The sequence below is a fragment of the Megascapheus bottae genome, chromosome 31 (genome assembly GCF_031878675.1).
Source record: "Megascapheus bottae isolate mThoBot1 chromosome 31, mThoBot2.hap1, whole genome shotgun sequence".
Classification (NCBI taxonomy): Eukaryota; Metazoa; Chordata; class Mammalia; order Rodentia; family Geomyidae; genus Megascapheus; species Megascapheus bottae.
The window spans coordinates 187,377-204,082 of NC_143539.1; the positions used below are offsets into that span (position 1 = coordinate 187,377).

The 16,706-nt window shown below is 51.7% G+C and overlaps 1 protein-coding gene across 1 annotated transcript; it reads left to right on the forward strand.

The window, feature by feature from the left end:
- The first annotated feature begins 4,005 nt into the window (after positions 1-4,005).
- Positions 4,006-16,342, forward strand: LOC150043341 (extracellular calcium-sensing receptor-like). Its single transcript, XM_090321924.1, is given in 9 exon segments — positions 4,006-4,186; positions 4,277-4,295; positions 6,984-7,015; positions 7,018-7,262; positions 8,772-9,569; positions 11,799-12,008; positions 12,942-13,065; positions 15,439-16,210; positions 16,285-16,342. Coding segments are annotated over 9 exon segments (2,439 nt in total).
- The last annotated feature ends 364 nt before the right edge of the window (positions 16,343-16,706 follow it).

Consider the following 16,706-nt stretch of genomic DNA (forward strand, 5'->3'; position numbering starts at 1 on the left):
TCTCTCTGCCCTCACGGCTGCCCTGGGAGACTTCCTCACTGAGCAGCCACAGGCGATTGGCACCAAAGCACCAAAGCCTCGTGCTCATGCACTGCTGACTCCGTCAGCCATGTCTCCACTTTTGTTTCTATTTTTTCAATTTCTGTGCCAGTTCTAGGGTTTGAATTCAGGGTGCCTGGGGGCTGTCCCGAGCTTTTTCACTCAAGGCTGGTTATTTACTTTGAGGGCCAGAACCAGACTCTGAAACAGTATGTTTACTCTTCTGAGTTGACAGCCAGGAATGTGTTGTGCCATTTACTCAGGCTGACCCCTCCCAGCACACCTGCTTTCTCTGAAGATACCCGACAAGAAAGCTGAGAAAGTCAGAGCAGCTGGAGGGCCAGCAGTGATCTGCCCTGTTCAGCACGGCCCTGGCTGGTTACCCCTGAAAAATGCTGCCACAGGGAAGCGCTTTGCACGTGCAGCCCTCCAGATTTCAAAGGGGATCCGCCGAAGTGGTAGAGCCCAGCCTTGAGAAGAGCCAAGGACAGGGCCCAGGCGCTGAGCCCAAGCCCAGGCCTGGAAAAATAAAATAAAAATGAACAAATACAGTAATGCAAGTTTACGGAACATCAGGTTAAAAACAGCGCGGTATCCTGGAGCTGCAGAGCTCAGGGACAACGAACGCCCAGGCCCACGACCGGCAAAAAAAAAAAGAAAAAAAAATCAGTGAACAAATCCACTCAGGAGGGGGTTCACGTGTGCATTTCCCTGGAGAGAGGTTCCCTGCAGCGCGCCTGCGCCTTGAGGCCAACGCGCCGCTGCGGACCACAACTCCCGGCACTCTGCGCCGGCGGGCGTGGACTACGGCTCCCAGCATGCCAAGGGTGGAATGCAGCTCCCAGAGAGCCGTGCGCGTCAGCCGCGGGCGTCGGCTGTGGGTAGGTCTAGTTCTGTGGGAAGGCGGAGCTGGGGTGGGGTGAGGTGGGGCCGGGGGAGGGCGGAGCTGGGTGGGGGGAGGTGTGTGTGTGTGTGTGTGTGTGTGTGTGTGTGTGTGTGTGTGTGTGTGTGTGTGTGTGTGTGTGTGTGTGGAGGTGTGTGTGTGGAGGTGTGTGTGTGTGTGTGTGGAGGTGTGTGTGTGTGGAGGTGTGTGTGTGTGTGGAGGTGTGTGTGTGTGGAGGTGTGTGTGTGTGTGTGTGGAGGTGTGTGTGTGTGGAGGTGTGTGTGTGTGTGGAGGTGTGTGTGTGTGGAGGTGTGTGTGTGTGTGTGTGGAGGTGTGTGTGTGTGGAGGTGTGTGTGTGTGTGGAGGTGTGTGTGTGTGTGTGTGTGTGTGTGTGTGTGGAGGTGTGTGTGTGTGTGTGGAGGTGTGTGTGTGTGGAGGTGTGTGTGTGTGTGTGTGGAGGTGTGTGTGTGTGTGTGTGGAGGTGTGTGTGTGTGGAGGTGTGTGTGTGTGTGTGGAGGTGTGTGTGTGTGTGTGTGTGTGTGTGGAGGTGTGTGTGTGTGGAGGTGTGTGTGTGTGGAGGTGTGTGTGTGTGTGTGGAGGTGTGTGTGTGTGGAGGTGTGTGTGTGTGTGGAGGTGTGTGTGTGTGGAGGTGTGTGTGTGTGTGTGTGGAGGTGTGTGTGTGTGGAGGTGTGTGTGTGTGTGTGTGGAGGTGTGTGTGTGTGTGTGGAGGTGTGTGTGTGTGGAGGTGTGTGTGTGTGTGTGTGGAGGTGTGTGTGTGTGGAGGTGTGTGTGTGTGTGGAGGTGTGTGTGTGTGGAGGTGTGTGTGTGTGTGTGGAGGTGTGTGTGTGTGGAGGTGTGTGTGTGTGTGGAGGTGTGTGTGTGTGTAGGTGTGTGTGTGTGTGTGTGTGTGGAGGTGTGTGTGTGTGTGTGGAGGTGTGTGTGTGTGTGTGTAGGTGTGTGTGTGTGTAGGTGTGTGTGTGTGTGTGTGTGTGTGTGTGTGTGTGTGCCTGGAGGGGGGGATGAGTCCGGGGTGGGGGCAGCGTGGCTTCAGATTCACAGTGAGCCAATCTGTCTGATTTTGCGTGTTGGATATTGTGCATCGAAGGTTTGTAAGTATGTGACAGTGTATTGTAAAACTGTTAGTTTACATGCTTCTTTTCATGTATGTCTCAGTACGGTGCCTCCAGTTTAGTAAATAACTACTGGAAAAAGCCCTCGGTGGCTCACACCTGTCCTCCTAGCTACTCAAGAAGCTGAGGTCTGAGGATCGTGGTTCAAAGCCAGCCCAAGCAGTAAAGTCTATGAGATCTTATCTCCAATGAAACACCAGAAAATTGGAAGTGACAGTGTGGCTCAAGGGGTAGGGCGGTAGCCTTGAGCTGAAGAGCTCAGGGACAGCACCCAGGCCCAGAGTTCAAGTCCCACTACCAACAACAGCAACAAAAAAAGGTAAAAAAGTAAGCAATGAATGCTTTTCTACTATCCGTGTGTCCCACGATCTATTTCATATAATTTTTTATGTATTTCAAGAAATTTTCATGTAACAATGTCTACCAAAAGCAACCAAAATATGTCTGAGAATATGTGCCACAACAGTCCTTATATTTATTCTATAGAAATGCAGGGTAGAGGCCGGGAGTTTGGCCTAGTGGTAGAGTGTTTGCCTAACATTCACAAAGGACCAGGGTTGATTCCTGGGTACCATATACATAGAAAAAAAGCCAGAAGTGGTGTTGTGGCACAAGTGGCAGAGCGCTAACTTTAAGGAAAAAGCCCAAGGACAGTGCTCAGACCCTGAGTTCAAGCCCCAGGGTTAAGCCGGGTGTGGTTGCTCATGCCTGTAATCCTAACTACTCAGGAGGCTAAGATCTGAGGATCAAAGCCAGCCCAGGCACAAAAGGACCTGAGACTCTTATGTCCAATTAACCTAGAAAATGGGAAGTGGGGCTTGGCTTGGCTCACCCGTAGGGTGGTAGCCTTGAGCTGAAGAGTTCAGGGACAGCATCCAGGCTAAGTTCAAGCCCCATGACCCCCCCCCCCCCGCCCACACACACATAAAATGCGGGGTAACTGCAGCCAACACCTGTGACTTCATCTCTTCTGGGGGCTATGGTGAGAGAACCATTTGAGTTTGTGAGTTCCAGGCCAGCAAACATCCTCAAACAAAAACCCCAAACCAACAACAAACTGTCAAGAAAGCAGAATTAGGCTTAAATTTTAATTTCAGGGCTGGTAGTTTGGCCTAGTGGTTAAAGTGCTTGCCTAGCATGCACAAAGTCTCGGGTTCGATTCCTCGGTACCACATACATACAAAAAAAACCAGAAGTGGTGATGAGGCTCAAGTGGTAGAGCTCTAGCCTTGAGAAAGTCCAAGGACAGTGCTCAGGCCCTGAGCTCAAGCCCAGGACTGGAAAAAAAAATGAATTTCAGGTAATTAAGGAATTTTTAGAATAAATATGTCTCAGTGGAATATTTGAGTTGCATTTATACTGCTTAACTATGCACATTACTAGTAACTTTTTTTTTTTTTTTTTGCCAGTTCCAGAGACTGAACTTCTTTCCCCTGTGACTGGGGCCTCCTTGGCCACAGAGATGCATCAGCTCAGCTTGAGTGAGCTACTTGGGCTGGACTTGACTTCTTCAGTCCATGTCCAGCTCTGGTGACACCCACATCTCCAGATGCTGTCAGGGCAGACACCCATGTGAGGGATAGTACCTCAATTATTCTGTACAGATTTACCTCTGTACAGAGCAGGGCCAGGAGCATGGTGGCGCTAGGCTTGTGGCCCACCCCTAAGGGACTTAGTCAGGACTCGTGGCTCTGTTTCTGAAATCTGCAGGTGATACCCAAAGCAATGAGGTAATAAAACCACAGGTGGAGAAAGTCAAACTTTTAATGATCTTGGGATTTAGTGGCCATTCAGCCCCAGCTGAGGACCCTCTCTGCACATGGTCTGCAGTTTTCAGCATGTCCCAAGACCCTTCTCAGTGGAGAGCAAAGGCCTAGATAAAAGCCTCTGTCACCCCTGGGCCTGGCCCCAGAGGGGCTGCCATGTCCTTCGTTGTCTGGCTTCACAGAAGGCATGTGGCTGTGCATTCTGCTCCCCAGTTTCCTGGGCTCGCTTTCTGGCACTGTGTGCTTGCCTGGGACGAGACCCCGCTTTGACCGTCTGGGTGATGTGGTGGTGGGAGCCAGTGTCCCCATCTTTCGCTTCCATAACTTTACCCTGTTGGATTTCACAGCCCCTCCTCCTGGGCTGGTACGTTCAAGGTAGGTGCTGTGTGAGATGGGAGGGAAGAAGGCTGAGGGCCCCTCCACAGGGATGGCCCTCAGAATCTCAGCCCTGTGGCCAGGGTCGTCTGCCTCTGAATGTGATGGGTCTGTGAGTCCCTTTCTTAGCATTTCTGTGCTTTGTCTTCCCTTCTCTTCCTCCCCCACTGCCTTCCTCCCCACTTCTGTCTTCTTTATTTCTGCCCTTCCCCCTTCTTCTCTTCCCCATCCCCCCCCTTGTCAGTCCTGGGCTTGGGCTCAGGACCTGAGCACTGTCCTTGGACTTTCTCAAGACTAGAGCTCTACTGCTTGAGCCACAGCACCACTCTTGGCTTTTTTTCTATGTATGTGGTACTGAGGAATCAAACCGGGGTCTTCATACATGCTAGGCAAGCCCTCTACCATGAGGCCAAACTCCCAGCCCTCTCTCTCTTTCTTCCTAGGTCCAAGACTAGGATTCTTATTCAGAACCTGCATCTCCTTCCAGTCATTGGCTAGCACTCTGCCAACTGAGCTGTGCCTCCAGACTCCTCCCTTCTTCCCCCCTCCCTCCCTCCCTCCCTTCCTTCCCTCCTTCTCTTCCTTCCTTCTTGTTTCTCTCTCTCTCTCTTTTCTCCCTTTTTTCTAGATCCAAGACTAGGACTCTTATTAAGTACCCACATCCCCTTCCATTCATTGGCTAGCACTCTGCCAACTGAGCTGTGCCTCCAGACTCCTCCCTCCTTCCTTCTTTGTTCCCTCCCTTCCTTCTTGATTCATTTTGGCTGTGGTTTCAGAGGGTTCAGTCTACTAAGTAAAGAAGAGTATAAGCAGAGCAGAGAAATTCCCTTCATGGCATCCAGAAACAGGAGAGGGGGCTGTGTTTGCTTTCTTATTTGCAGAAGACTTAACTGTTTGTATAGTTGATGGCTGTGAGGCTTGGACACCACAAGTCAGGCAGAAATTCTGGTCTCTCATTCCTGTCCTGAGGTGCTTAGGACAGGATTTTTTTTTTGCCCCCAGTCCTGGGGCTTGAACTCAGGGCCTGAGCACTGTCCTTAAGCTTTTTTTCTCTCAAGGCCAGTGATCTGCCATTTGAGCCACAGCACCATTTCCAGCTTTTTTTTTTTTTTAAATGTATGTGGTACCAAGGAATTGAACCCAAATTTTCGTGCTTGCTAGGCAAGCACTCTACCTCTAGGCCAAACTCCCAGCCACACAGCATTTAGATGGGTGTGATTGGTTAAGGAATGAATGCGGGATGAATACATACCTTCCTAAATCATCATGTTCTGGGAATAAACTGTAGCTATAATCCTGATACCAGTTTCTGTTCTGGCATTCTCAGCCTGTCTTTACAGAGAAGAGTTCCCAACACTGTGGTTTGGCTACTTAAAAAAAAAAGTTTACTATATTTAAAAGTTGTTTATAATAGGTATGGTGGCATACACCTGAAATCCCAGTACCTGGAGACAGGAAACACAATTCAAGTTCAATCCTGGTTACCTTGTAAGAGACAGTCTTAAAAACAAAAGATATAAAAAAAAATTAGCCAAGGGGCTGGGAGTTCTGCCTAGTGGTAGAGTGCTTGCCTAGCATGCACAAAGACCCGGGTTCAATTCCTTGGTACCACATACATAGAAAAAAGCTGGAAGTGGTGCTGAGGCTCAAGTGGTAGAGCTCTAGCCTTGAGAAAGTCCAAGGACAGTGCTCAGGCCCTGAGCTCAAGCCCAGGATGGCCAAAAAAAAAATTTAACCAAATAAGACACCATAATAGCCAACTATAAAAAAAATAACTGGGGCCGAGAGTTTGGCCTAGTGGTTAAAGTGCTTGCCTAGCATGCATGAAGACCCGGGTTCGATTCCTCGGAACCACATACATAGAAAAAAAAAGCCAGAAGTGGTGCTGAGGCTCAAGTGGTAGAGCTCTAACCTTTAGAAAAAAATCCAAGGACAGTGCTCAGGCCCTGAGCTCAAGCCCAGGACTGGCAAAAAAAAAAAAAAAAAAAAAAAAAAAAATAACCAAGCCAGGCCTGTAATCCTAGATACTCAAAAGGCTGACATCTAAGGATTGCAGTTTGAAGCCAGCCTGGGGAGGAAAGTCTGTGAGACTCTAATCTCTTAACTAACCACCAGAAACCAGAAGTAGAGCTGTTGCTCAAAGTGGTAGAGTACTAGCCTTGAGCAGAAAAAGCTTAGGGACAGGGCTTAGGCTCTGAGTTCAAACCCCATCATTGATTAAAAGCCAGAGAGTAAAGATTTGCAATTTGTACCTGAAATACATTTTTTTCCTTGCAGTACAAAGAATTGAATACCGGGTCCTATGCGTTCTTTTTTTTTTTTTTTTTTTTTTTTGCCAGTCCTGGGCTTGAGCTCAGGGTCTGAGCACCGTCCTTGGACTTTCTCAAGGCTAGAGCTCTACCACTTGAGCCTCAGCACCACTTCTGGCTTTTTTCTATGTATGTGGTACTGAGGAATTGAACCCGGGTCTTCATGCATGCTAGGCAAGCACTTTAACCACTAGGCCAAACTCCCGGCCCCGGGTCCTGTGCGCTCTAGGCAAGCATTCTACCAATGAACTACTCTCCTAACCCACCATAGTATTTTTTTTGTGTGGTCTTGGGACTTGAACTTGGCCTGGGCGCTGTCCCTGAGCTCTTTAGCCCTTGAGCCACAGCCCCACTACCTGTTTTCTAGAGGTTAATTGGAGATAAGAGTCTCGGGTCCTTTGGTGCATTTTTGTCCCTTTCTCCTCCACCCTCCTCCTCCCCCTGAGGAAAGCGGCCCCTCTTCTCCACAGTGTTTCCAGCTGGGCTACCTGGCAGCCCAGGGGTTCGTCTTTGCCAGGAGGAGGTCAACAGGAACGACCATCTGCTGCCCAACCTGACCCTCGGCTTCTCCATCCGCAACTCGGGGGACTCGGTGCACGGAGCCCTCCACGAGACGCTGGGCTTCCTCACGGGGCAGGAGGAGCCGGTCCCCAACTACTCCTGTGGGGCTGGGCCCCCCAGGGTGGCCGTGGTGGGGGACACGCGGTCCACGCTCTCCATGTCCATGGCCAGGCTTCTGGGGCTGTACAGGTTTCCCCAGGTGAGTCCTGCAAGTCCCCTGTGGGGATGACGGAGGGAGAGGTGTGCTGGAGAGCAGTGTGTGGGGAGCAGTGCCCTGTGTGGGGCCGGACCGCGTGGGCTTCGTGGACATCTGCTCTCTAGCCGGCAAGGTTCTCCTTGGCAGAGCTGGTTACTGCCAGGACAGGGTGTCTTCGTACCCTGGCGCTGTGGGTTGAGTCCTGTGCCCCCGACTCAGGCCCTGCCGGTCAGCCTGGTGTCTGGTATTAGTGGCAGCTGAACTTGGACCTTGCACTTGCCAAGAAAGTTGCCATACCACTAAACCTACAGTCTTCTGGCTTTTAGGGTGTTTTTTGTGGGGGTATATGTGGTCCTGGGGTTTGAACTCAGGGTCCAAGCAACTGTCCCTGAGTTTTGTTGCTCAAGGCTGGTGTGTGATTACTTGAGCCACTGCTCCCTTAATAGCTTTTTGGAGGTTTTGTTTTGTTTGGGTTGTTTTGTTTTATGGTCATGGGTTGACTTCTGGCCTGGGCGCTGTCCCTGAGCTCTTCAGCTCAAGGCTTGCGCCCTACCACTTGAGCCACAGCATCACTTTTGGTTTTCTGGTGGCTCATTGAGGGTAAGAATCTCATGCACTCGAATGTCCAGGTTGGCTTTGAACCTTGATCCTCAGATCCCAGCCTCCTGAGAAGCTAGGATCATTGGCTCTGTACACAGCCTCCTTCTTTTCTGGTAGCAGGACAGTTTGCACTCTGAGAATAAAGGCACATTTATTCCAGATGTGTAGAGATGGAGCAGCTCCATTGTGTACCTCAGATACAGGTCAAGAGAGAACAGGGACACAGAACACCTCTGTTACATGTCAGAAGGCTTGTTCTCCATCCAGGCACATGGCATAGTCTCTTCCTGGACAAATGGACATACGAGTGAGAATTGGAAAACCAGAGTCCTTGGCATCTCTCATGCCCAGGAGATCACAAGGTGGGTCGATGACAATAGGTTGTCAAAATGATTGTCACCACCAGTGAGCAATGAGTGGCATGAGGGCAAGGTGCTTGATGAAGAATTGAAGAATAAGCGTCATCTGGAGGAATCTGCCTTGAGGCGGCCCCCGGCCACTCAACGGTTAAGCAGAGTTGTTATGGACAGGGAATGGAGTGGAGGTGCCAGGTCAGGAGCCTCCTTCCAAACCAGCCCAAGTCTTCCCATATTCCTGAAAGCTTCAGGCTAAGCTGGGTCAGACAATGGCAGCCAGGATTCCTGTGCTGGGAGGAGGCAGGGCTGGAGCTGCTCTCCACAGAGGGTGAGGGGAGATGGGGCTGGAGGTCCTCTCCAGGGAGCCTGAGCAGAGGCCATAGCACACAGAAGCATGTCTGAGTGGGGACCTGGCCCTTGTGGAGCAGGCTGGCAGCCTCAGCTGTGTAGTCTGGCTGAGTTGATTCCAGGTTCCCTGTTGCTTCCTTGCTGTGTACTTATCTATACCTGCATTCTGTTTCCATCCTTCTCCTGCTGCCTGGCCCTTCCCCGACAGGTCAGCTACGCGTCCACCCTGCCAGTCCTCAGTGACAAGACCCAGTTCCCTTCCTTCCTCCGAACTGTGGCCAGTGACCTCACGACTTCCCGAGCAGTGACTCAGCTGGTGCTCCATTTCGCGTGGTCCTGGGTGGGCATCCTGGCCCAGGACGATGACTTTGGGCAGCAGGCCAGCGCCCTGGCCACCCAGGAGCTGGGCCAGGCCGGTGCCTGCATCGAGTTCAGCCTCCAGGTCCCTTCCCAGAGGTCTCTGGAGAAGACGCAGTTCCTTGTGCAGAAGATGCAGAGGTGCACTGCCAGAGCCGTCCTGGTCTTTGTGAACAACTCCAACTTTGAGCTCATCCTGCGGGGCTTGCTGCACCTTGGCTTGGGGGGCTGGGTCTGGGTGAGCCCGGACACGCTGCACATGGCTCTGGCCCTGACTGTGCCAGGGGTCTCCCGGGTCCTGCAGAGTTCATTCGGTCTTTCGTATCACAGAAGCTGGATGCCTGGTTTACCTGCGTTCCTCGCTCACCTTCACCCCAGCAGGGCCCCAGAGGACATGTTCACAGTGGGGTTCTGGGAGGCCACCTTCGGGTGTACGTGGCCCCACAGGAGCACCACACTGGCAGAGGGTGCCCGGTTCTGCACGGGGAATGAGAGTCTGACAGGCCAGGTGTTTCCTTTTCAGAAAGTGGTTAAATTTGATATTACCTACCTGGCTGTCTACAATATTGCCCAAGCCCTGCACAACCTGCTGTCCTGTGAGGCCCAGGAAGGGATGTGTGCAGACCCTGGGCAGCTCCAGCCCTGGCAGGTGAGAGGGAAGTGTGTGGAGGGGGCGATTCAGGGAGGGTGGACAGCAGGACCTCCCGTCTGAGCTGCAGCAGGGGAGCAGAGACTATGAGGGTGGCCTGAGCTATCACCTGGACACAGCTGGACCTTTTCTTTGTTGCTCTTGTTGGTCGTGGTATTTGAACTCAAGGCAGGGGCACTGTCCCTGAGCTCTTTTTATTCATGGCCAGCTTTCTACCACTTTGAGCCACAGATGCACTTCCAGTTTTCTGTTGTTTAATAGGAGATAAGAGCCTCAGGGACTTCCCCACAAGGGCTGCCCTCAAACTGATCCTCACATCTCAGCCTCCTGAGTAGCTAGGATGACAGGTGCCTGGCTTAACAGGAGTGTTTGATAGAGGCTAGATCTATCCATGTGAGCTCTGAGGACTCAGAGTTGGGGTTGTGGGGTTCAATAAATACAAACTGCCTATCTGAACTGAAGTTTCAGATATACAGAAGAGATTTTTTTAAACTATGTGTCTCACTATTCAGTTTTAACTTACTAGGGTGAATGTTTTTTAGTAGATGTGTAAAAATATATCTCCAGTAAATTAAAAATTCCTTTACATATATACCGGTGCTAGCTGGCAGCGAACCGGGATTCCTGAACTAGGGGGCAGGGACTAGGAAACAAGTAATAGAAAAGAGACAAACAGATGGGGTAGGGAGGACCACAGCGCAGGTCGGCAGCCCAGGAAGGCTGTGAGCTCAAGACTGCAGCCTGTTTATTTCCAAATCAAGGCTTATATACTTTCTTTAAACCAGGGAACTGCCAGGGGTTACATTCTTACAAAGCAGTAAATCTCAGATCAGTTAAGCCATAAAACAGTAAAGCAGGGGCCGGGAGTTTGGCCTAGTGGTTAAAGTGCTTGCCTTGCATGCATGGATACCCGGGTTCAATTCCTCGGTACCACATACATAGAAAAAAGCCGGAAGTGGTGCTGAGGCTCAAGTGGTAGAGCTCTAGCCTTGAGAAAATCCAAGGACAGTGCTTAGGCCCTGAGCTCAAGCCCAGGATTGGCAAAAAAAAAAAAAAAAACTAGTAAAGCAATAAAGCAATAAATTGATAAGGTCAGGGAGCTCACAATACAGACACTGTAGCTCAAAAGTTCCTAGGCACTGTGCCATACATGACAGCTCATATATTAGTGTGGTTATCTTACTGGGTTATGGAGATTCATGGGTCAGTCTGACTCCACACTCTGGCTCCCAATACATATATGTGTATTCTGTAGAATGGACATGCTAACCCAAAGGGAATAATTTCTGGTGTTTCATTGAGATAGTGTGATATTACCTGTCCCAGTCTAGCCTTGAGCTGGCAGTCTGTTTTCTACCTCTTGAACAGTGTGGTTATTCTCCCATCTAAAAAATCCAGTTTAACTGACCCTTTTGAGTGTTATTTGGCAATTTAAATTCAAATGAATCTCAATCATTTCATAATAAACAACAAAGAAAACAATAGGAGAGTAGAGAATCTTTTTTGTTGTTGTTGTTGGTCACGGGGCTTGAACTCTGGGCCTGGGCGTTGTCCCTGAGCTCTTCAGCTCAAGGCTAGCATGCTCTTGAGCCACAGCCCCACTCCTGGTTTTCTAGTGCTTAAGTGAAGGTAAGAGTCTCATGGACTTTCTTCCCTGGGCTGGTTTTGAACTGTGATCCTCAGATCTCAGATTTCTGAGCAGCTGGGATGACAGGCTTGAGCCACCACACCTGGCTCTGGTTGAGAATCTAAAGTGAGATGACAGTATTCCATGGGTCTGAGTGTCTTTGGAGGTCATGCATCTGTCCTCCACCCGCTAGCTCTCTTCCCTCTCCCAGAGGCAGGCGTCTGTGTCACTAACTGCTGTTGCCAGGGCACCAGGCAGCATGGCCGTCGGGGAGGTGCAGATGGGGTGCTCTTGCTGGTTCTCTGGCTGGTGGGTGGACTCCACCTGGAGTGTGGTGGTTAAAGCACTTTGTGGCCCATGTGGATATCACGACGTCGCTCCACTGAGCAGCGCTGAAATGTCACTTTATGACTGCCTCAAAGTAAAGATAAGCAGAATATGTATTGAAATTCTGATTTCATATGAAGTCGACAAGAACATTTCTGTAGCTCCCTGCATGTGCCACAGGCCACCTAGGCTCCCATAGGCCTGGTGGGGAGCTGGCCTGGCCTGGGGCCTCATGGCCTGTCACCATTGTCTGCAATGTCCTCTTCTGTCCCCAGCTCCTCCATGCCCTCAGGAAGGTGCACTTCAAGACTCCGGAGGGCAGTGAGATTAAGTTTGATGTCCACGGAGATCTGGTTACACAGTTTGACATTGTACAGGGACAGAAGACCCCCGAGGGTGCGTTCCGCTTGGCTCACATAGGCCAGATTGACCCTCGAGGCTGCTCGGGGAGCAGACTGTCCATCCACTTGCAGAAGGATGTCCAGGTGAGAAGGCTGGTAAAGTGAGAGAGAAACTCAGGGGTTGGGGGCTTGAGCTGGGAAGGTTTTTGTTTTTTGTTGGTTGTAGGGCGCGAACTCTGGGCCTGGGTGCTGTCCCTGAGCTCTTGAGCTCAAGGCTACCACTACCCCTCAAGCCACAGTGCCACTTCTGGCTTTCTGCTGGTTAATTGGAGTCTCATAGACTTTAGTGCCTGGCCTGGCTTTGAACCTCAATCCCCAGCTCTCAGCCTCCTGGGTGGCTAGAATTACAGGCATGAGCCACCCCTCCGGCTTTTTTTTTCATATATTTTTTATTGTAATTAATAGAAGGGTTACATGATATTTGCCAGATAGAAAGTGCATTAATTCCCATACATTGATACCCTTTCACATGTCTTGGTCCCCATTTCCCTCCCCTCCACCGCCACCCCTGATCTTGTTTCCCCTCCCCAGAGCAGTGGATTGAACACAAAGCCTTGTTAGGGGCAAGTGCTCTTCTACTGAGTTATATTCTCTTCCTTTCTGAACTGAGGGACAAACCACTTTGCTCCAAGGCTTTCCCATACTTTGATTCTCAAAATCCTTACTCAGTGGCAGGGGCTGTGCCACTGTGACAAGGCGAGAAAAGCCAAACCCTTCAGGTCCCTGTAAGTGGCGTCTGCTGGATGGGAAATGGAGTATGTGTGTGTGCGTGGGTGGTGACAGCTGCAGCTCTGGGTGTCTGAGCCCTAGAGAGACTGGAAAGCCCCGGCACCCGTGGTGTGGCTAGCTTTGCCTGGCCAGCCAGAGGACCTGCAGTCACCTCTCTGGGAGGCTCCCCCACTGTGAGCTACATCTGCAGGCTGGTTCCTGCTGTGACAGAGCTGGGGAGGCCCGCGGTGTGTTTCCGAGCAGGTGTCTGTCCCCAGGAGTCATTGGTACCCTACTTGCCATTCCCAGGTGCCCAGCTCTGCGTGCAGTACGAGCTGTCCCCCCGGGTTCAGCCAGGCCACGAGGCAGGGGCCCCCCCACTGCTGCTTTGATTGCACACCCTGCCCCGAGGGACAGTTTTCAGACCAAACAGGTGAGGACATCAGGGACTGGAATCCAGAGAGCCACCAGGTTCCATGAACACCCCCATGGTGAACCACTGCATAGCCTCCACTTCAGTGTCCACCCTGCGTGGGGAGGCGGATATGGGGAGGCTCAAAGTGCACCACCAGAAGGATGATCTAGGCCAACCCATTCCCCATGGCCCCTCGCCATCTGTAGCTGGGCTCAGTCCTGCCATTCTGAGCCACAAGAAGCTGCGATGACAAGGATGGTGGACCTGTACTTCCTGTCCCTCCATCTCTGCCGGGTTCTGGAGTTGGTGGCATCATTTGCTTTCTTCGCATTGATGGGAGCCCAAAATAGAGAGATTGGAGCTCAGGCAAAATGGGCAGACAGCTCAGAGGCTGGAGCTCAGGCACACAGAGCCAGCTACGCTGGGAAAAGGGGACATCCATCTCAAAACTATCCAGCACAAACCAAAGCTGGAGGTGTGGCTTATAAGGCTGAGGACCTGAGTTCCAACTCCACACTGCCCCAGGCAAGCAAAGCACGAACACTTCCTACTGTTCCACTGCCCTGCATGGCTTCTATTCTTGGTATTTCTTTTGTCTAGTTGTTTTTTTTTTTTTTTTTTTTGCCAGTTCTGGGTCTTCAACTCAGTGCCTGAACACTTATCCTTGGACTTTCTCAAGGCTAGGGCTCTAACATTTGAGCCACAGCACCACTTCTGGCTTTTTCTGTGTATGTGGTAGCGAGGAATCAAACCTGGGTCTTCGTGCATGCTAGGCAAGCACTCTACCATTAGGCCAAACTCCCAGCCTTGCCTAGTTCTTTGTTGTTTTTTTTTATTGTGTGTGTGGCTCATGGGTCTTGAACTTGGCATGGGCACTGTCTGTGAACTCTTTAGCTCAAGGCTACCACCCTACCCCTGAAGCCACAGCCCCACTTTCTAGAGGTTAATTGGAGATAAGGTCTTTTGTGCCTCGGATCTCAGCCTCCTGAGTAGCTAGGATTACAGGTGTGAGCCATCGCACCTGGCTGTTTTGTCTAGTTTTGGATGTGTTGGTCTTGGCCATGAAATCCTGGCCTAACACTCTCTCTGAGGTTCTTTGGCTCAAGGCCAGCACTCTACATCTTGAAGGAAGTTGCAAGGGTGGCTTTTTTGGTGTTGAATTGGAGGTAAGTGTTTCCAGGGTAGCTTAAAGCCATGGACCTCATATCTCATCCTCTGAGTAGCTAGGATTACAGGCATGAGTCCCGAATTCAGTAGATTCTTTTCATCTCCTGGAAGCAAAATTTTCTTTTGGATTCACTTTCGATTGCACGTTGTGTTTGTGAGACTCCTCTTAAGGTCCGGGTGGTGATGGCATAGTGTGGTGTCAAGACAGGGGTTTCTCCTTCACCGTTCTGGAGGCCAGAGGTATGAGCAACGTGGCAGCAGAGCTGGTCTCTTCTGAGGCCTGTGTCCTGGGCCGCTGGAAACTCACCTCTCGGTCCTCCCGGTTCCTCTGGGGTTTGCCCTCTGCTTTAGAGGACAAATCCCTCCTCTTTTGAGGACACCAGTCACCTCGTATCAAGCTCACCCTCATGGCTTAGTTACTTCCACTCCAGTGGAGTTCATCAAAGAGTCGTCTCCCCCCGGGGGCCTGGGATAGGATGACAATAATCACATTTTGTTGGCTACAACTCAGCTAAATCCATTTGCCAAGAGTGGAACTACCACCCCTACTCTAGGGAAAAAACATGAAAAGAGGCCCACACAAAATACTGCCGAGTGCACATTTTCTTGTACCACCGGATCCAGTCTCCCCCATCCCCAAATTTCTTCTTTTTTTAATTTAGTATTTATCTATTTGTTTAAATTTTATTGTCGGGGTAATGTATGGAGGGGTTATAGTTACATTCATCAAGTAATGGGTGTATTATTTCTCAAACCTTGATACCTTCTTATGTTTTTGTCTCCATTTTCCTCGCCCACTGCCTCCCCATTCCCAAATTTCTTACTAAGAATAAATTGGTTTGAGGACATAGATTATGTGCTAGTCTAGCAGGGGCAAGGCCCTAGCTTCAACGAACAGTATCGTACTAGCAGGAATAATTTTTTTATTTGCCATCCTGAGGCTTGAACTCGGGGTCTAGGCACTGTCCTGGAGCTTTTTGCTCAAGGCTAGAGCTCTACCACTTGAGTCCCAGCATCACTTTCCTCTTCTTCTATGTATGTGATACCAAGGAATCAAACCTGGAACTTTGTGCATGCTCGGCAAGCACTCTAAACTACATTCCTGACCCAGGAATAATTCTAAAGCACATTAATGGGTGTATAAATATGGAGTGTGAGGAAGAGAGCTTCCCGGGGCTGTGTTTTTATCCCGTTGAGGATGTGGGGTCTCTGTGTCTCCCCCAGACATGAAGCAATGCCTGCTGTGCCCAGTGGATCAGTACTCCAGCCCTGCTCACGATGGCTGCCTGCCCAGGCCCGAGGCCTTCCTGGCCTTCCAGGAGCCCCTGGGGCTGGCCCTGGCTACGGCATCGCTCACACTGGCCGGCCTGGCCGTGCTGGTCCTGGGGACGTTCCTGAGGCACCGGGACAGCCCCGTGGTCAAGGCCAACAACCGGCCGCTCAGCTACTTGCTGCTGGTCTCCCTGAGCCTGTGTGCCCTGTGTGCCTTGCTGTTCCTGGGCCGGCCCACGGCCGCCACCTGCCTGCTGCGCCAGACCACCTTTGCCGTGGTGTTCACCGTGGCCGTCTCCTCCGTCCTGGCCAAGACCCTCACTGTGGTGCTGGCGTTCAGGGTGTCCAGGCCGCGGGGCCGGGCTCAGGTGTGCCTGGGCCCCAGGGCCTCCCCGTCCGTGGTGCTGGTTTGCTCCCTGGTGCAGGTGCTGCTCTGTGCGGCGTGGCTGGGCTCCTCCCCGCCCTTCCCGGACAGGGACCTGGGCTCCTCGCCCAGGCTCAGCGTCCTCCAGTGCCAGGAGGGCTCCGGCGCGGCCTTCTCCTGCGTGCTGGGCTACCTGGGCTTCCTGGCCGCAGGCACCTTCGGCGTGGCCTTCCTGGCCCGGGGCCTGCCGGATGCCTTCAACGAGACGCGCTTCATTGTCTTCAGCATGCTGCTGTTCTGCAGGGTCTGCGTGTCCTGTGGAAGACATAAGGCCCCGGAGTGGGCTCCTTCTCCCTGTGGGTGGGTCAGGCAGGGCTGCAGAGACACAGACGTGGGGACCGTGACCTCACCTGACCCTCACCGTCCCTTGACAGCGGCAGCCTTGCCCTGTGCTGGCTGCAGACCCTGCTGAATCTTCTCCCCTTCCTGTAGCCCTGAACCAAGTCCCCTGTGGTCATGGAGAAGGCAGCCTGAGATCGAGGCTGTCTCTGACACTGATGCCCAGAGAGACACAGAAGCTGTGCAGACCTGGCATCTCCTTGGTCTCAATGACATCGCTCCATTTACCCCCATCGGCCCCCCCAACTCTGCTCATTACAGCAGCTGGGTACCCCATTTCTCTCCAGCCATCCCGAAGGAGACTCAGTGCCCATCCTAGCACAGACTCCCAGATAAATCCTCTTGGTCTGCTGAGTTTGCTTTCTTCCGTTTCTTTATTCGGATTACCTCATGGCTCCGTTCCTTATAGGACACACAGAGAGAAAGACTATGTCTGTCAGACAGTAGATAGTCTCTT